The following is a 21,856-nucleotide window of genomic DNA, read 5'->3' as shown; positions in this document are numbered from 1 at the left end:
GATCACCAAAATAGGGTGGTAGTACTTTTTGAGATTCAATAATTTTAATTATCGTAAACAATTAAATTTTATAATTTAACAGGTGTAACTATTTTGAAGTATAAAATGAAATATCAGAGTACATTGACAAATTTTTCTTTTCAAAACATTTGTAAGTAAAAAAAATAAAAATAACTAGTTTATTAAATTCTTTGTCCTTCACAAATTTAATATATTTAAAAATTGGTTATAGTTTGAAACATTTACATTCACTACTTTTTAATATGATTAGTATGGATTTTGGTCTTATATTTTGTTATCTTTTGCTAAATAATAAACTGAGAAAGTTATAAATAAAAACAATGTTTTAACAACAGCATTACCAAAAATAAAGTACATTTAACAAAATACTTGAAATTAAAATTAAATATAATGAAAATAGAGGGATTAAAAATAAATATAATTATTATTATTAATAATGGGAGATTAATCATACAAAATATGATATTACATAAAATCTTAAAAACTATAATTTTACTAAAAATTAAAATCACAGAAACTTAATAAATTATGCACAAAAATGTTCTTTTTAAATGTTTATTTTGAAGGAAAAAATAAATAATTAAACAGATAAAAAAAAAAATTGAACTTAATAAATCATGATTACTGCAAAAACACTACAATGATGGATTTGATCAGAAATTGGTCAAACAAGACACTAAGATAAATTTAACCAAGTGTCCTACTAATTTATATTATACAATAACTGTACCTATACAAATACTTTGACTAGGCTATCGGCTCCAGCACTGGCAATGTACGCTTCAGATGGATGAAACGCAACATCTAATATAGATTCATCTAATTTTTTTCGATGTGCCGTAATTTCTTGTACACAAGTCTTGCTTTCTAAATTCCATATTCTGATGGATGAGTCATGACCTGAAATAAAACAATTAAAGCAATGTTTCATAGTTTTGGAAGAAATTAATTTCTTACTTCCAGATAATAAATATAAGCCATTAGGATCAACTGCCAAACTAGTTACAGCATCTAAATGGGCAACCATAGAATGAACCATTTTACCAGTGTTATTATCAAAGAAACGAATATGATGGTCATCATGTGCTGTAATAGTTAAAGGCAATGTAGGATGGCATTTAACTCGATGAATCAACTGAGTTGCCATTTCAGCTGGATCCTAAAATAATAACAAAATATTACTTAGTACTTTAACATCACATAACTTTTAAAATTGGTAAATATTGACCTTTGAGCATTCTAATCGAGTTATAGGACTCTTTGTTTCAATATCATAAATAACACAATGAGATGAATTATAAGATGCAACAAATTGACCTTCTACATCTCTAACATAATCAACTGAAGTAGGAGTTTCATCTATGTAAACAAATTTAGACATATAAGTATACATTTTATTATTTTATAAAATTTATTCTGAATATATGTTATTAAATAAAATTTAATAATCATAATTTAAAGTTATTAATTATACCTTGATCAGAAACATAAGATGACAGACAAGGTGACTTGAGATTTGTTGGTGACCAGAGTTTTATTGAACCATCAGCTGAACATGATAACAACTCTGAACGGTTATGATGAACTGAAATTCCCCAAACTGCATCTTCATGACCTTCCAGGGTATTTATAAGAATATTTTTATCTAAACACAAAATAAATTAGTATAACTTTTTAAGACTTATTTTATAAATATTCAATTTAAATACCATAAGAATCATAGGGATCAATATTAACAGAAGGCATTGACCAAACTTTGATTACATTATCCAACCCACCACTATAACAGTGTTCACCATTTTTACTAATTGCCAAACAAAATACAGGTCCAGTATGACTTCTAAATGTATACAAAGGTTCTACATCTAAAGACGCTGATCTATAAGTAATATAATTTAAAAATTAATCAAAAAAATACAAATTATAATGAAAAAATATATTTACTTTTTTGGAGCCACAGTTTTTTGAAGATTCCAAAGTTTCATAGTATGATCTTCACTAGCGGTAATTAAAATTGATTCAGTAGGATGAAAAGCCAAAGCACGAACACCATCGAAATGACTACGCAAAGTATATTTAGCATTCCATGTTTTTCGTGAAGCAGTTTTCATATCAACAACCTACAAAGTAATGGTAGTTAATAAATAATATTTATTAAATATATATTTAATAAATAATGTTTATTAAATATATATTTAAATAGAAATATATTGATTAACTCACGTCCGCATTACTTTCTGATTCATTATTAACAGTAAGTTGTGCCAATTCTCCTAATCCTAAAGCTAAATCCAAATTATTATCAACCATTTCATCGACTGGTTCATTTTTTATCCAATTTGCATTATTTGTATTCTTGTTGAACACATCTCTATTTGGAATTTCTAAAAAACAATGTGTTAAGTTAAATTTTAAATACAATATATAAAAAATAACATACTCCAATCACTTTGCTCATTTTCTTTGTTACTTATATCTTCTGTTAATAATTGAAGCTCATTCACAACTTCTTCAGCCTCAGCATCAACATCATCAGGGCCAAACTAAAAATAATTAATATTAATACTTATAATTATAAAAAACACAACTCTACTACATTATCATACTTTACAAATAGATGTCATGTCAATAACATCATCTGCCATTCCCATTTCATCATCATCATCATCATCATCATCATCATCAACACCATCATCATCCATGTCTACATCACCAGAATCATTTGTGTTACGCATTGTTGATAAAAAATCAAAATTAGCCATTACAGCTGACTCAACGTCCAATAATTTCTTTTGGTTTTGTTGCTGCTGTTGTGTCTGAAAATGTTGAATGTATAAATTGTTTATATATTCAAATTTCAAACATACTTACTCGTTTAGTAGGTGAGCACTGGCCTTGATTATCACTAAAACGTTTATTATAGTTGTTACCATTTATCTGATTATTCTCAGTTTGCCCTTGCTCTAAACCACTCAAATTATTATTATTGTTCAACCCTAAAAGGTTACGAACACGTGATGATCGAACATCAATAATTGTATCTGTATACCCTATTTCATGTAGATATCTGCAAAAAAAGTTATATGAATAAATAAATAAATAAATAAATAATAATAAAATTATTTATTTACTCTCTAAGTAATTGTCTGCCTTGTTTCCAACTGACATTTGACACAGATGACAATGGAGCTTCACTATCTGCACCAACTTCAGGTATAGAAGTATATTCTTCTTGTGTATTTGAAGAAGCTGAAGGTAATTGCATTTCAGACTGAGGCATTTCTGTACCATATTTTAATTTATAATATTTTGCTCTATAAATCCAAAACAAATTTATTCAATAAATAAAAATAAAATAGAAATTTAATTTGTTATATTTTTCATGGAAATATTGTAGATTATTTTATAAAATTAATCTGCAATCAATTACGTTTGATGCAAGAAAAATAACAAACCATTAATAAATAATGAACAATATATTGTTATTACTCGTCATTACTTCATATTATATTAAATATTTTATCTTTTTATTCATTTTACGTAATTTATTAAATTATTATTCACTTAGATTTGTTTCATTTGCCCAAATTTTTAAATATGATACCCTCATTGTTCATTATGTCTCTTAAAAATGTTCACTAATATATGCATTAAAAAAAAAAATTCAATTTAGTTATATAGATCATTGAAATCAACGTACTCTTTGCTCTACTACTTAATTTCCAACAGTTATATATTATCTATAATTTAAATTCTAAAATTAATAACTATAGTTTATTTAGAATAAAAATTGAAATTTATTATAACTAGGGCTGGGATTTCGATGCACTTTGCATTTTTTTCTAAAGCTTTCTGTACGATGCTCGTTTTGTTATAAATATGTTTTAGGTATTTTTAAATTAGAATAAGGAATTTTATTTCTCATTTTTTTAGGCATTTTAGGGGTTTTTAAGTCATTTTTGGTGTTTTTGAATTTAAAATTTTAGATTATAGATTTTTCAACCGACAAATTAATGTTGTTGTGTAAGGTATGCGATGTAAAAGTTGCTATTGAAAAACGTTTTACCATACAACAACATATATCAAGAAACAAACATATTAATGGAGTACAACGAAGAGAACAAATTAAAGAACAAGAAAAAAATATGTATATCTACAAAAACTTATTGGGGAACAACAGGAGACAAGCTCTCGTGATTTATTGTAACAATAAAGAATTATTTTTTATTTTTTAATATATGAAGTAAAATAAAATATTTATGTACATGTAATGTAATTTTTGTAAAATTTTAGACATTTTTTAATACATTTTTTGAGTTTTTAAATAAATATAAATATCAAGCATTATCAAGTAGGTATAAGGTATTCTTTATTAAAAATAAAAATATTACCTTTCAGCTCGTAGTGCATGTTCTAACATTTGAATTCGACGAATTAAATCATTTTTCAGATTATCTTGGCCTTTTCTTTCTCCTTGAAGAAATGCTATTCTGGCCTAATAAAATAAAAATCAATTATAAAACTAAACATTGAATAAATTATATATTATAATTTTATATTCAATGCATATTTATTTATAGATTATATCAATATTCAGTTGATAAAAATGTATATTTAGGCACATTTCTCAAAATATTAAACGTATGTATTTTAATTGATTGGAAAAATATAAACTTGTAAGTACAATAATAATAAAAATCTATATAAATGCATAATTGAAAACAGTAGTTATTATTAAAACAGGTTCTTAACAATTACCTAATGAATAAATGTATGTAAACTATAAAGATACTTTTATATAGTATACTTTGTCTTGAGAACCATCAAATTTTTAATTGTTTTAATAATTCTATGGGTATAAACAGATTATAAATAAATATAGAGAATAAATAAAAAACAACACTTAAAAAATTATATTAAACCTTCAATTATGTTCAGTTCAATTTTTAATTTTAAAATATAAAATGTATCTAACATTCATAAATAACATCAAATATGTTAAATATACAGGAGAAGCATGATAATTCAAAATTCTCAATCACACATATTATATTTTTCCCTAAAATATTAATTAATCTTGAGAACTGAAATTTAAGATAAAGCAAATTTTTTCACTCTACTTTCAGATTTCAATTATGCAACTTTATGAATAAATCAAGAAAAAAGTTAAACCAAGTATTTTAAGTAATAAATTAATAGGAAATCAACATACTATGTAAAAACAAGTCTCATTGGACCAAAAACTATAAGTTTTATTTTATAAATTTGATTTCAAATAAACAGTAAAATACTGGACTTATAACTATATATTATAAGTATAAATATTATAACTAAATTGATAAAAATCTAATGATGATATATTTAAAACTATAAAAAAAATACATAACCCTTCAATGATACTAGTCAAAGCTAGTATTTAAGGGATAATGGGTGCTAGATAAATAAGTCTATTGAAGATTTATTTTTTTTATACTATTAGTCTACATAATTTTTTATAGATTGAAATTAAATTTGAAATTATTGATTGTGAATAACTAATTTGTAAATATCTTACTTACATATTACGTACTACATTAGTTACTAATATAGTATACATTCATCCAACCTAGGCTTAGTTACAATTGTACATTACAAAGACCATTAGTTAAGGAAAAAAAGTTTATATATATATATATACATTCCTATATTTACATTAATCAATAACTTGAGGATAATTTGTCATACATCTATGAGTAAATTTTGATTTATAATTACAGGTAACTTATAAATAAAATTCAGCAACAGGTAACAACAAAACTAATAGGATTATGCAAAATTAATTCAGAGTTAATAGATTTTTTTTAATGAAATACTTGTCTTTAAATTCCAAATTTAGGAGTAATAAAATCTAAGGAATAGATATGAAATTTTACACTTTGCTTATTGCAATATTATAAATTATGAGCTTATAGACAAGGAATAAAATGATCGGACCACGAATGTTTTGTGCCATTCAACACTGGAGACTGCAACACTCCTGGACCCTATCTATCTACCCCACTCAACAAAATGATGCCTGTATGCCTTTCTAACGAGCTACCTAATAAACATTACCAATTCATTGCAGTGACTCACCTGCAATTCGGCTCTGTCGATTTCCCAATGGGACCTCTCCAACTCAAAGTTGGACCATTCATGCTGAATAAAATGCAACACGCCGGGCATCGTGTACTTCACCTTGTTGTTAAGACTACCACCATCGCCGTTGTCGCCTTTCTGGCCGAAACCGCCACCAGGCTGTTGTTGCTGTTGGCCCTGCTTGCCGCCGTTGTACGACACGTCGTCCATGTTAAGTGACGGCAAAATAAACGGCGTCAATGGACCCCTCATCTAAACGCCATCACTTCGCCGAACGCGCACACACGCCCCGACAAATGATAACAATAAAGATACACACTCGTGCGCATACACACACACACAGATACAGATAAACGAGCGCGCGCACACAAAGCTACAGCATTAATCTGTCGGCGATATTGCTGTGCAGATGACAATTCTATTGCGCTGATATGTGCGGATGAAAAGAATCTCGTTTGTTATTATTATTATGATTATTATTACTATATTATTACTATTACGGGTTTTTTTTTTTCACCGCAGACGCACTTGTATTATACCGATACGACGAATTTCCTGTTAGCAATTGCAGAAGATCGCGCAGTGACCGTAAATAAATTCGGGCCGGCGGTCGGCGAGTCGGTGGAATCGCTTCTGCAGCCCGTATGACGTTCAAACACGATAAAATAATATATTATAATTAATGAAAAAAAAATAAATAAATAAATGAAATATCGTAGTTGCCATTTGTCACGAAATCTGCCGTGAACGAAGACCAATGCTGCCAACAAAGGGTGTACGGCGACCCCAGCCATTGGTTCTCAAAATGTTCCCACTTCCATGCGCTGCTGTACGATGTTTATTGCGCTCTATGCTTGTTCGCAATACGACTCGACACACGCCCTACACATGCGACATACGTTAACACCAGTGACGGGATTAAAAGGTCGACAGAGATTTAATCTTAATCACCCCTCACCAATTAATTTATGGAAAAGTTGTTCAGTATTAAATTACAAATTTTCATCCGAAAGAAAGTATTGTTCGTTAACATAAAACGCAATTATTCTTCCTCGTGGTACATCGTTGGACACTCATATACATGTCTAATAAACGCGTTTATATTAATTCATCTATGACAATAATTATATCAATCAATTCATGTTAATTATGCTAACTGTGTATGTATCAGAAACAACAATGGCAATGACTATATCATTTTTAACGTACTTAATATAAGATCTCCCATTTGGCTAATGCGGCATCGTAAAAAATAAATCACAATATTGCTATCACAACGGTAACATTTACTTTTCCTTTAATTTGATGACATTTTTACTAGAACTTGAGTTAATTTTGAAAACTATGACTTCAACTTTTATGTTTTTGAAAGTACCATTCTCTTAAAAAAATTAATTTTTATAGTTTTCTTAAGATTTTGGAGAAAGACCTATGATTCGTCTTAGCAACACTACGCCATAAAATACTCATCACTGTATCACATACAATTATTGGAAACACAACCCATAATTATTTATTTAATGTTTGAATAATGCATAATAATTAGGCGCAGTTCGTAGCCTGGAGGACAGAAAGATTTAACTTACCTAATCAAAAAAATATAATATTTAAGAATTAATAGCGCATAAGTTATAAATTATATTTTATATCTTTCTTATTATTAAACAAAGTAAAGTTTCTCATTTTCCAAGTTCCTAATTATAATACTATTTGATTACCTAAATAATTTTTCTTTGTTAAATTTTCATAGATGACTTACAAACATAAAATATTATAATTTAAACGTTTATAATTATTAATATTTAATACCCTTCATCCTTCTAAAAGAACAACCTTATTTTCACTTAAGTTATTTGAAAATTTAAAGTGGAACGTAGATAAATCGGATTTATAGTTTACCTTCATTTTAAGATAAACTGATATTTTTGTTGTTAATGTTTTCAGTACAATTAAACATTAACTTAGAACTTCAATGACCAAAACCCAACACAATAAATGTTAAAAGAGAAAACTCTTACGAAAAAAATCCTGGAAATGCCACACCACGTCATTTATTATAGTATAGTATGCATGGATGACTTGACTTACTTAGGACGCACTAATTCACATTGGCCGTCAACTTAAGCAATTATAGAAATAGAGAATGTGTGTGGAGGAATTGTGAGTGGGCAGTATTTTGTTGTAGGTAGTCGTAGTTCACATCATGAGTGCCAAAATTTATTTTAGACTAGTAGTTCTAAAATTTGTTAAAAATTTTAAATGCCTATTAATATAAGTAACAAAATTTAACATAACAGATTTTAAGAACTAGATATAAATGAGGTAGGTACCATATATAAATTAATTATTTATATGTAAACTTTATACTATAGATAATAGGTACACATAACAAACCTATAGTCTCTTCTTCAATTTCAAATGTATTAAAAATGTATAAGCTGTTTTAATATATAAAAAATTCTTTGTGACATCTAATAACATAATAAAGGGATTATAAAAATCTTTACATTTGATAGTGGCATGGGCGACCGCAGGAAATTTATCAAGGGGGGCATAATTAAATCGAACAGCAAAAAATATATTAAAAAAATGTTTTCTTAGCAAACAATAAAATATGTCATAATTGTACACACTTTAATCGTTATCAAATAAAAACTGAAGTCTTCGCAGTTGTTCGATTTCAAACCTTGTTATTAACCGTTCGATTAATTTTTCCCGTCTTACCACCCTTTTCTGGGTGTCCATGGATAGTGGATAACATTTATTTACAACAATTTTTTGAATCCAATCTTAATTAAAAGTTAATTAATATTTAATTTATAATATTTTTTTATATACAAACACAATATAGTTTATAATATAGTATGGAATATAATAATTTTTTTAATATATAAATTAAAAATTAAAATCTTTGATTTTAATCGTATATGCTAACTGTAGTAATGGACTAGCAAGTATAACATCAAATAAAATAAATAACTGATAAAATTTGACTAAAGCAAGGGTGGGCCTAGAAATTTTTTTTAGGGGAGAGTCCAATATTTTTACTACCATGTATTTTAAATGTAATAATTTCATAAGATAATAATTTTGGTGTGTATACGAGTACGTATACAATATAATACTGAACAATATTAATACAAATTGTATTATACATATTATTCAATAGTAATAAAAAAAAATCAATAATAATTTATGATACATTTTGAATCATTTTTCGTCATAAATTGGTCATATAAATAGATAGTAGATAATTTAAAAAATATTTACAATTTATTTATGATAATAATAATTGGAAAAAATTAGCAATTATAAAACAAATCCTAGTCTTCAAGGTGTTAAAGCGAACCTTTCCACAACTTCTTAATTAGGATCAACAGCAATTTATATTTGATTTAATAAAAAAGCTAACTCAATTAATTGCTCTTTCCTTGTTGTGTTGCGTAAATATGTTTTGATTCTTCATAGAGTAGAATATATCCTTTCTGTAGTTACTGTAGATATGCGTAAAGTTGATTATTCATTTATTTCCAATAATTTTCTTATATTCGAGAAAAATCTTTCATCACATTCAAATAAAGACTCTATTGCATTCGAAAGACATTTTAACGTCGTCTTTTAGCCATTTTAATTTCTATATGGAGAATTTTTCATTTAAAGTACTGGCAATACAATTTCATAAAAGGTTATAGTATCTTTTGATAGATCTAGTAAGTTTATATTAGGGGTGTCTATTTCACGTGTATTTAAGAACACGTTTCGTACGTGTTTTTTATAGAAACAGTGCTAAAATGCATGTTAATAAAATACACGTGTACACGTGTATTTAGAGTCCGAATACTAGTGTATTAAAACTCCGTTCGTTATGATCAGTGGTGGATACAAGGATGAGTAACATAGGCACGTGCCCCATGTTCCCCTCCCCCAATGTTGTTTACATAAAGTAAACACAAATTTAATTTACCTTTTAAATAGGAAATTTTTTTTAGTAATAAATAAATAATTATGAATTTGAGTTTTATATATACGATTGTATTATAATATATTTTACAGTAAAAACAATATAAAAATAACTTATAAATACGATCAAGACAATTCTTTTAATAAATTACAAATTTGTTTCATGTATAATAATATAAATTATAAATTTCGTATTTGATTTTTCTAAAAAATTATAAATATATATTTATCAAATTCATGGCCAGAAACAACCCTTTATTAATGACAAAATACAAATAAGTACCTATAATTAATTTTTTAAATTTTGAATATTTACATATTATATTTACAATATAATACACGTGTACACGAAATTTAAAAAACACGTATAATTAAATACACGGGTATTCCTACATATTACTATTTAATGTTCGGACTACGTGTACACGTGTATATTAATACACGTACCAAACCGAGAGCCCTAGTTTATATTAATACGACTTGGAATTACTTTTTCTAAGTTGATTATTATTTGATTATATTTAAAAAAAAAAATTCTACCAAATTAACAATCAAATGATCTAAAAATGGATTGAATATTGTGCGTCTATCAGAGGCTACACTATATATTTTTTGGTACTGCACCCTTAAGGATTTTGTAATACTCCCCTTTCAAACGTTAACAATAATGAGTAACACAGTTAAAATCAAGAGCGTACCCAAGGGGAGAGTTTTTGGGTCCGGACCCCCCCCACCCATTAAAATGTATACATACTCAACGATTTAATAGTAAATAGTATAATAATAGTATATAGTGCAGCGGCGTACCCAAAAATATTTTATGAGGGGGGAGAGGTTCAGCAAATTTATATATATTTAATCTTCACTTTAGGAACTAGGAACTAATATAGGAACATAAATATTAGACATTAAAATATGTTCTGTCTAATCACTTAGGTATACTAAAAATTAAATTTTAAAATATCTTACCATAATGAAATGTTTAGACGTCTTAGAATGATATCAAATTAAAATAAAACAAATATAATGGAATATAAATTTCAAATATAAATTAATAAACAAGTAGTAAATAAAACAGTGAGACACCAACGGGTAACGACTAACTATTAACTAATAACTATTAGTTTTACACAATAAGGTGCTTGTGTTAAATGATCGGCAAGCTGCCAATGCAATAGGTATATCCAAAATAAACTTTGAATACAGACAATGATATCGCTTTTATGTCAGTTATCGGGACCAGATGACCAATTTAGAATAAACCGTTGTAGAATACCAAAATAATATGTTTCCAACCAAAAATAATCAAAATAGTAGTAAAGTATCTAAATATGATCATAATATTATGACTTTTGTGTGTGTGTGTGTGTGTGTGTGTGTGTGTGTGTGTGTGTGTGTAGTACATTTATAGTGTTTATACAAACTATTAATATGATTTCCAAGTCAAAATTCTACAATGAAAAAATGTTAAAGAAAAAACCGTGTTTCATGTAAAATTTAATTTACCATCTCAAGTTCATAGAGGGGTTTGACCCCCCCCCATGGATACGCCACTGATATGGTGTATTTTAATTTCTCATCATCAGATAAAATAAAAATTTTGGACCCCCCCCCCCCATAAAAAATTCCTAGGTACGCTCCTGGTTAAAATATTTGGTATTTTAGATTTTGCTGATGATACATCTTGGAATTTTAAAAATATGTAAAATAATTTAATAAAAAATTGTAAAATAAAAAACAAAAACCTGTAATTTGTTTCTCTTGAATCTCGTATATTTTACTCAGACAGCTTGAATTATTTATAATTTATACTTCTGTTGTTAATTGTAATTGTTATATTATCATGAGAAGTTTTTGCACGAACATTTAGAATATTTTGTTTAATATTTCTTATTACGAATTATTATTTATTTTTCACCAAATATTTTAGAATAAATTACATTTAATTTGTGCAACATCAGTTAATATAAAAGCATCTTTATATTTCGTTTCGAATAGTTCTGTGTGTTTAGGACGAAGCTGTTACGTGTGAATGTAGTTACGAGCAACGGCTACCTATAGTCAGAGAAGATTTCCTAACAGGCCGAGTAGGCAGTTGCCTAGGACAGCAACATTTAGGGGGCGGCAAATCTTGAAGTGCAGTAGTATTTAATTATATACATTATAGTATATATTTAAGTATAAAAAATTGTTTTAATAATTATGGTTCATAAAATTTATCAATGTACGTTTTTATTAAAATTTGATGGACATCCGTTGACATTTTTCCAAAGTAGGCTAAATAACTAAAAGCGAGAAAAAAAACGATCTAAACATTTAAATGGCTCATTAATTGGGGTAATACATTTTTAGTACCTATAGCCGTAAAAAAATCAGATCTACCTCTGCCTATAGTATACTCATTTAGTGTATCCTATTCCGACAAGTCGGCGATGTGACGCTTCAACGGTTAAGTATATTAAAAATAACATAATAATTAATATTATCTTACTTCAATTAAACTATAGGTATTTGTTTTGTAATTGTTAAGCTAAATAATTTTACTCAGTGCTCGACTTGAAGGTGACGCAGGGGGATGGAGTACTCCAACTAATTTTCAGAAATTTTAGCATCCCCCTACTATTATTACATTATAATTATAAAGTTTAACAATTTTTGGGACGATCTTTAATTTTAAATAATCAGAGTCTTTTTTAATTATTTTCTTAATGTTTTCTTCCTTTTCCCTTTTTTAATTTTACTAAGTCGAGCACTGGTTTTACTGTTAGCTAAATAAAGAAAAGAAAACCATCTTTATCTGTTTAAAATTTCTTTAGTTACGAGTCATGGCTAATAGTTTTTAAAAATATAATTTTTAATTAGAAAGCACTATATATACTCTGAATTTAAGACGTAAATTTAACCTTTAAAAATTTTAATTTTATTTAAATTTAACAAATTCTAAGATGATTGTTCACAATTTTTGTAACCCTATATTTTAAATTATGGTTAATAGTTTTTTCGTCAAAGAACTATGACTTGGCAACACTGCCGGTATCCGGACAGGAGTTTAAAAAATAAAGAACAGTGATAAGCTTATTTTTTTAATCTTTTTGTTAATTCATATGTAAAGATTAAATCTACTTTTGTGTTTACCTAGTAATTGGATTACACTTAAATCTCATTATTATTATTTAGATTATCATTATTTAGTATCTGATTGATTATTCACATATGTTGATAGTTTATTGCAATCATTTGTGACATTCAATTTATGGAAGTAAGTTCATTACAATTTACAGTTACAAATAAATATATTTTCATTCATAACATTTCTATTGACATCTATTATCTTAACAATTTTCAGTACTTAACCTTGTAACCATTTATTTTATATTAAATAAGAGTAAGGAGTGAAGTGCATAAATATTAAATTCAAATTTTAACTGGTTCCTTAAAATTCTATGTTTGTCATTCAGACAACAAATTTAGATGAATCACCCCATAATCTAATATTTTAAAAATTGCTACATGAATTATATTTAAATATTTGAATTATATTTCGAAAATAAATTATTATCTAAAGATAACTTAAAATTTTTTTGTAGGTCATTTATTTATGTCATCTATCCCACTTATACTTCTTATATCAAATAATGAAAAGAAAAAGGGGCTAATCAACAATTTTACTACTTTCTAGGAAAGTTAAAGAGAAATTTTATTAATATTTTTGAATTTGTCATTGCATTTTAGGTTTTAAATAAAGCATATGTCTTTTTTATATATTTTTATTCCATTATATATTAACTTTATGACTAGATATTAATTGTAATCACAATAAATTTACTATTTTTCGACCCCAGGCTAAAACTTTTTTTTCATGTTTGGTGAAAATTTCTTGATCCTAATTTGAATTTTTATCTCATTAATATATAAAAAATATCTTATAAAACACTTGATTAAAACTTTGATTTATATTATGTATGAAATTAGATATCTGCTTTATTTTGTTGTAACAAAATTATTATTTTTAAATATCATAATAAATTTAAAACAATCCTTTTGTTTCATTCATAACAGTCTCACTTTAAGTTTAATTAATTTCTAATCTTTACTAGAAAAATAAATTATATTATTAATTTAAGTATTACAATATATTATAAAAATGTATTTAAATCTAATGAAAGTATTTAAGTTATACTAATTATACTTAATAATTGTTTTTAAGATTTTAAACATTGTAAATTATTTTTTAATTATAAATCTTTAACTTGTGTTATAGAATTCTTGTAATATGGATGATAATCATGAAGCAGTTGCATTCAAGCCAGAAGGTATATCAAACTTAATTTTCTTGTAAAATTATTGAATTATATTATAATTAATTCATTTATGAATGTATTATATTTATTTTTTTAATTTATGATTATTATTTTATATTAACAGTTCCTTTTAAAAAAATGTATTATTTGGTTGATTCATCATTTTCATATTTTTAGGTTTAGAGCAAGATGAGTTAATAATTCAACAACACAGAGAAATTGAAAAAGAGGTTAATATACCTAATTTAAGTATAATACTATCATAAAATTAATTTTTTAATTTTAATATAATTTGAATTCTTAGATTTCTGATTCAATATTGCTTATTGGTCAAAAAGAAGAATTTACATCTCTTGAAACCGAATATATAAATGATCCCGTGTACTTAACAAAAGTTCAAGATCTTAGTAAAAAATATAAATGTATGAGACGTGCAAGACCAGATGGCAATTGTTTTTTTAGATCATTTGCTTTTGCATATTTTGAGTATTTAATAGATCATAACGAAGAATATAAGCACTTCAAAGAACGTGCTTTGAAAAGCAAAGATGAATTGATCTCTTGTGGTTTTACCCAATTTACATTAGAGGATTTTCATGATACAGTAAATTTTCATTAAATATTTGCTATAAAAGAGATTTTAAATAATTGTTTGTATTTTATATTAGTTTATGGAAGTTGTAAATATGATTGGTGAAGGTCAACATGAGAAATTGTATGATACTTTCAATATGCAAGGGTATTCAGATTATGTAGTGGTTTATTTACGTCTTATTACTTCAGGGCAACTGCAAAAAGATGCTGATTTTTACAAGCATTTTATTGAAGGGGATCGAACTGTTGTGGAGTTTTGTCATCAGGTATAATAATATTATTATATATTAGAACAGTGGTTTCCAACTTTTTCATTTTATGCCTCCTCCTCCCCTTATAAATTTTCGAAAATCTCAGCCCTCCATTTATTAAAAATGATCTTTTTTTTTGTTATAGTAATAAAAATAACTATATATTATACAAATAATCATAATGACCTATATTTTTTCATCTATTTAATAACAAAATATAAATCAACTTAATAATATTATTTTATATTTTTGAATATAATTTTATATATTTTTAAAATAAATATGATTAAAAAAATGTAATTAGAAATTTGGAGATTTATTTTTTTTACCAAGTCCATAATCCATCAGGGTATTTTTAACAACGCTCAACGCATATCATTTTTCACATCCAATAGATTACTTTGTTTCGTTTTTATTTGCAAAAGTGTGGAAAAACAAGGCGCACAAAGATAAGTAAACACAAATGAGATTAATGCACGGACAGCTCTTTCTGTGACTTTTGGATAATAGGTAACCAAACCTGTAAAGAGGTGAATTATTATAAAATATTCATAAAATTCTTATCAATAAGCGACCGATCAAAAATTAATTTAATATTTTAAATTTTACTAACTGTAAAATGATATAATTGTTTTATTTATAAAATTCTTGTTATTTCATCATTACTATATTTCCCCATGCATTATCTAAATTCCTCCCAGGGAAGGAATTTTCTCCAGTCAGGAACCACTGTACTAGAATGACTTTAAAACAATTTATGTTTTATATAGGAAGTAGAGCCAATGTTTAAAGAAAGTGATCATATTCATATAATTGCATTGAGTACAGCATTAAATGTAGGTGTTCGAGTAAGATACATGGATAGAGGTGAATCATGTGAAGCTATTGCTCATGATTTTCCTGAAGGATCTCCAGTTTGTGTTCATCTTCTTTATAAACCAGGGCACTATGATATACTTTATAGTAGATAAGATCTAAATTGTTAAAAAAAAAAAAAAAAAAAATGTTAATACAATTAATTTAAATGTCAATAATTAGAAGATTATTTTATTTAAATATTTAGGATATAAAATTGATGGTCCATATTTAATTTAAATTAACTACTAGAATACATATAGTATGATTTAATTTGTTTCATACATTTATTAAAAAAAAAAAAATACTCATTTTATTGATTTACTTGCTCATCAATTATATGTTTAAATTTGTTTTAATTTTGACTTAAAGCATTTTGTAAATAAAAGCACTATTATTAATGTTTATTAGTGATTCAACAATATTTACTTTTTTTAAATAATTTAAGAAGTATACTTTAAGAGAACAATTATTTGTTTTTAATAGTTTAGATAATTAATTGATACCACAATTAAATAGACTAAATTAATTCAGTTTATAATTTTTAACAAATAATGTATTCTTTCAAAAATGCATGGAAAATACTTTGGTACAACCACAGCACTGATTATTGTAATACCATTGATTATATATGTTAATTGATGATTATTATGTTCTCTTTTATAATCATTGATATACCTTTTTTTTTCTCCGGTTCCCTTTTATTTCCCAATTAATTTGAGAATTTTATTTTAATATTTAATATAAATAAAATATGATTAAACTTATTACTAGATTTAATTTGAAAATGTGAAAATGATTCATTTGTCATTATGAACATGTATAATTATTTAAGCCAAGTATATTATATAGTAATTTTGTTAAAAAAATTTTTACAAAACATATTGAATGAAGACTATTATTAATCTACTTAAAAATGAATATTATTCATTAATCGGATTAATTTAACTCTTTTGACATATTTATTAATAAGAATACATTACTTAAATAAAACTATGTATTGACCATTTTATAGATAGAATATAAGGTTACTTAGATTTTTTGATATCATAGATTATACAGCATATTATATTATATTAATTGAAAAAATGATTTTAGTTAATTTATTTATGTTGTTTGTCATTTTTAAATAGAAAAAGCTATTTTATGAGATACCTTTTAAATCAACTTATTTTATATCTAATAAGAAAAAATATTCTCAAAATTGGATTAAATTCTTCAATAATATTGCTTATTAAAATATAAGTAATTATATTTTTGGTTTAGCATGTATTTTCTGTTTAACCCTTCAATGTGTGCTGTTAAACTAGTGCAAAATTCTTTAAAACTATATCATAATTTTAATTAGTGTTTCTATAAAATTAAAAATCCATAATTGTTTAAACAATGTTTTTTTGATTATAAATGACTTTGAAATGAAATTACCAGAACAATATTTTTAATTTTTATTTATTAACTCATCATGTTCTCTTAGTTTTCATTTGTCAAATTATGTTAAATACATCAAGATATTAAATAAATATTTTAAATATGTATTTACTAATTTGAAATTTATTTTGAGCTTATGATACCTTAAAATTATTTTTTCTTATAAGAAATATAGTATAAAAACATGAAAAAATTAATTATCTAAGACATTAATAACTTTTATAACTCAATATAAAGAAACTAGAGATAATATCACACATTTAATTAAACATTTTGTGTTGCCTGTCCTTATCTATTGATAATTGAAGATATTAATTTACAGAATATTAGTATAATTATATTAATTTATAAATAAAATATAAATTATAATCATATTAATTTAACAGAATTATATACATTATGTACCTAGTATACGTTATACATTCACTACTAAGAGATAAAATATTTATCTAATTATATTAGGCATTTTATCAAGATTGAAATTAAACATAGAATAATAATTATTATTTAATTAAATTATTTTTTTTTTAATTTAAATATATTTATAGTTAATTTTTTTTATTAATTGAATACATTTAAAACATATTTTATAAATTTTCAAATCATTGTAATTTGTATATTACATTAATGGCCTTAAATAGTTGTAATAGTATTATAATATAATTGTTATAAAAAGTACCTGTTATAAAGTAAAACTAAATATATAATTTTATAGTTATCTATAAGTACGAAGTATGTGGAAAAACATACAAATCTTTCAACTTCCTAGTGCTAATAATAATAAATACAATTTTATGAGTGTAATAGTTACAAATACTTAAGAAAAATTTTAAAATTAAAAATAATCTAGACCATATTTTGTAATATTTTTAATTTAAATTGAAGTATCCTCTGACTATAATAAACACGAAAAAACATCATTTTCCTAAATGATAAAATTAATATTTTTAATAATTAATGTTATTGTTTGACAATTATTTTTAACTAAAAAATTAAAAATTCTCATTATATTTAATTCAAAATGAAAAGGAAACAATTTTAGAGTAAATTACAATTATGTACAAATGTTTAGTATTCAAATAAAATATTTATGTTATTAAATATTTTTTAAGAACAAATGTTTACAATTATTTTATTTTTATTGTATATTTTTGGGTTATTATTATTTAAATAGAAGTGCATTAACTACAAAATATATTATCAATGCTGTATTATATAGACTGAATAATAATTTTAAAACATATTTAATACAAAAATTAAATTAAAAGTACATATTATTTTATCCCAATAATGTTAATTTTTTTATAAATTTATAAATAATGGATAACATTTTTATGTAATGAAAACTTCAAATAATTCTATTTCAAAGAAATTATAATAATTTATTATTTTATGTAACACATTTATTTGTTTGTCAGGTTACTAAGTATAATATAAATTAAATATAATTGTGTATATATTGTATATATGTGTTTTACATGTGTCATCACATGGTTGGCTGTTAAAAAATGCAATAATATATTTATCTTCAATTAAATTAACCAAGTTCATAAAAAAATATACATGTGTTTAAAAAAAAGTTAAATTTATCTTTAAAACATGTTATTGCAGAGAATTTTTAATAGAAAAAATGTGTAAAAATGTGTACATCTACAAAGTATAAAAGCACTAAACATCTCAAGATTATTACAAAACATGAGCTTTGATATACATTGGTATTATATGGAACATAGGATTGGGTAGGATTATGCATAATATTATTTAGTGACATTATGATATCTGAATGAATATTACCAGATAATAATTGACTGTTAATACATTTTGGAATTAAGACTTATGTAGGTAAATAATGAAGTAAGTAATTTGACATGAACAAAATATGAATATTGTTGTATTGTGAACTTGGCTCAGTATCACTAAAATATATGATTTTATGTGATGATCATAGGTGCAACTAAAGCCCAAATATTGGGGGTGTTGAAAATACATAGCTCGCACTAATTTATGGAGGTCTACGCCAATACTCCCTTCCTCCTAAGTACCTTATCTCAATTGAATCATTAAATGTATCATAATAACACACATACACTAATATTTTAATTTATAAATATTAACAAGCATAAATTGTGACATACCTATTTATTTCATTATATTATTTTATTTTGGTCATACAGCGCTAAGGAATATAAAATTAAAAATATATTATACAATATATAATATTTATATTGGTATTATCTTAAGGTGACTAGTGGAATTTTTTCAAATAATTACGACGATGTAATTAACTAATAGTCATGAACAATTCATCTTTCTGATAAAAGCATCAAATTAAAATAACTATATGAAATAAGAAAAACACTATTTTTTCACATAATTTTTCATTTATTAATTTTCCACTGGGGGTGCTATAGCACACCCTAGTTTCACCTATGGTGATGATTAAAAAATGCCTAGATTTAAAACGAACACTACAAGTTTAAATCTATTGGCTTAAACTTTGGGTGGAGGAGTAATTGCCCCCTAGAATAAATTAGGATGGGCAGTGTCACCTCTGATATTTAACATACCTTGTTTTAAAAAAATACAAAACAGCTAATTATAGCTATTACTATTATTGTTTTTTTTTAAATCTTATTTTTAAATAATAATATGTAGGTAGTAAAGTGGCATTTAACCTTGGACACCCTTTTCGTTAAATATGTAATTATATTTTTGCCCCCCTAATAAATTTCCAAGTTACACCTATGTTTAAATCAATTGATTTCTTAAAAATAAAATTAACTAACCTACAATAAAATTGTTATACTGGTTCATAATAACATAGATTTTATAATCCATGAATTACATTATATTTATACATTTTGAATTTTTAGTAACTTTCAGGTCAATTAGTTTTTATAATACTGATTATTTCATGCAAACTCAGTACTATTCAAAATTATTTCAGTATAATTTAACATGTAAAACTGGAAAAATATGCACATTTATCCAGCAAAAATAAAAATATAAAGAAAATTGTTAAAGGGTTTAAAAATAATTTTATTTTTTGTTATAATATATAAATATGTACTATAGATCTGGATTTTTTATTCTCATAAATACAGCTAAAAATTTATCTCCATTATTTCTTGTCACTTTTTTGCCTTCTTCTGAGCTTTCATAAAGTTTATCAATAACAACATCATCTTTCTGCAAACGAAATATATGATTAATTAAATAGTTATAAAGAATAAATTAAAAATATACCAATTTATTGTCCTCTACACGTTTGAAAAGACCATGTTTGGAAAAATGTTGAACCATCCAGTCATGTAAATCTTTCACATCAGTAACTGTATATACTAGTGCCTAAAAATAAAATATATAATGAAAAAAAATAAACTATAAAAATATGTATTAAAAATTTTGAACTAATACCTCTTCAGCCAATACATAAGCATACTCGGATAAAGTGGTATCATTGATGATTCTCCATTTATGTTTAGATTTTTTAAAATGAGGATCTGGATACAGGAAAAACATTTTTTTTATCTAAAAATATATTAAAATATATATTTTAAAAACATGAATTTATAATTTATTTTTACTACATTGTGTTTTCATCTACTAACCTGGCCTTTTTTAAAAAAATTTGGTAAATATTTTATTGCGTTTGTTCTTATACAAGCAATATTATCAAAAGACCCTGGTTTATTAGCCCTTAAAGCTTTGATTCTCTCTATCACATATTGAGATACTTTTACTCTAATCTCCATTCCAAGAATCATAACATTCGGAAACATAGGCGATAAGGTAACTGAAATATACATAAATTATTCTCATAATAAATACATTTGATTTTAACTACAACTCAATACTTACTCAAAAGACCACCGTACCCACATCCAATGTCCAAAATTTCAACTTGCTTGTTATAAATTTCAGAATTATTATTGATTACATTTGGATATAGCGTAGACCAATCATAGGCCTCGGGGCAACTAGGACTAGATTTTAAAGAAAACAATTTTTTATTTAAATACACTTATTCAAAATAGAAAACTATATTTACTAGTCAAAATCATGATCAGCAATAGGATTTGAATGTGCTCTTTGCCTATAGTATCTTTTTTGAGGCAATGATAATTCTAGCTTGTCCTCCTCATTTTCAATTAACTGCCCGTTTTTATCCATAATTTAGATGGATTTGTATAAAAAAAATTAAAATTAATATTGCAATAACATTCAAATAATAATTTAACTTTTTAATTTAATAACGTATTTATTTATTCATAAAAAAACATGTTTATACATGTAGGATGTGCAAAAAATTATCAATAACAATCAATA

At 24.9% G+C, this 21,856-nt stretch overlaps 3 protein-coding genes across 3 annotated transcripts; 1 reads left to right on the top strand and 2 right to left on the bottom strand.

Annotated features, from left to right (window-relative positions):
• Positions 1 to 581: 581 nt before the first annotated feature.
• On the bottom strand, positions 582 to 7,206 carry LOC112686660 (striatin-3). The gene is made up of 14 exons (XM_025559050.1): positions 7,097 to 7,206; positions 6,136 to 7,020; positions 4,413 to 4,516; positions 3,153 to 3,335; positions 2,893 to 3,088; positions 2,628 to 2,837; positions 2,462 to 2,564; positions 2,245 to 2,405; positions 1,966 to 2,141; positions 1,731 to 1,900; positions 1,496 to 1,666; positions 1,250 to 1,380; positions 979 to 1,180; positions 582 to 921 (listed from the first exon to the last, which is right to left on the bottom strand). Exons 2-14 carry the CDS (start codon positions 6,388 to 6,390, stop codon positions 752 to 754), a joined length of 2,232 nt encoding a protein of 743 aa, XP_025414835.1. The 5' UTR covers positions 6,391 to 7,020; positions 7,097 to 7,206; the 3' UTR covers positions 582 to 751.
• Positions 7,207 to 13,192: 5,986 nt separating this feature from the next.
• On the top strand, positions 13,193 to 16,249 carry LOC112686653 (ubiquitin thioesterase otubain-like). Its single transcript, XM_025559040.1, has 6 exons — positions 13,193 to 13,357; positions 14,360 to 14,411; positions 14,577 to 14,629; positions 14,704 to 15,003; positions 15,068 to 15,259; positions 16,015 to 16,249. Exons 1-6 carry the CDS (start codon positions 13,352 to 13,354, stop codon positions 16,213 to 16,215), a joined length of 804 nt encoding a protein of 267 aa, XP_025414825.1. The 5' UTR covers positions 13,193 to 13,351; the 3' UTR covers positions 16,216 to 16,249.
• Positions 16,250 to 20,542: 4,293 nt separating this feature from the next.
• LOC112686657 (tRNA (guanine-N(7)-)-methyltransferase) lies at positions 20,543 to 21,787 on the bottom strand. The gene is made up of 6 exons (XM_025559047.1): positions 21,579 to 21,787; positions 21,389 to 21,513; positions 21,139 to 21,323; positions 20,945 to 21,058; positions 20,774 to 20,875; positions 20,543 to 20,716 (listed from the first exon to the last, which is right to left on the bottom strand). The coding sequence occupies exons 1-6, from the start codon at positions 21,698 to 21,700 to the stop codon at positions 20,597 to 20,599; spliced, it is 768 nt and encodes a 255-aa protein (XP_025414832.1). The 5' UTR covers positions 21,701 to 21,787; the 3' UTR covers positions 20,543 to 20,596.
• Between the last annotated feature and the right edge of the window lie 69 nt (positions 21,788 to 21,856).

The sequence above is a fragment of the Sipha flava genome, unplaced genomic scaffold, assembly GCF_003268045.1.
Source record: "Sipha flava isolate LNK unplaced genomic scaffold, YSA_version1 321_pilon_pilon, whole genome shotgun sequence".
NCBI lineage: Eukaryota > Metazoa > Arthropoda > Insecta > Hemiptera > Aphididae > Sipha > Sipha flava.
The sequence above is the reverse complement of the archived record's forward strand: the minus strand, read 5'-3'. Positions and strand labels throughout refer to the sequence as shown.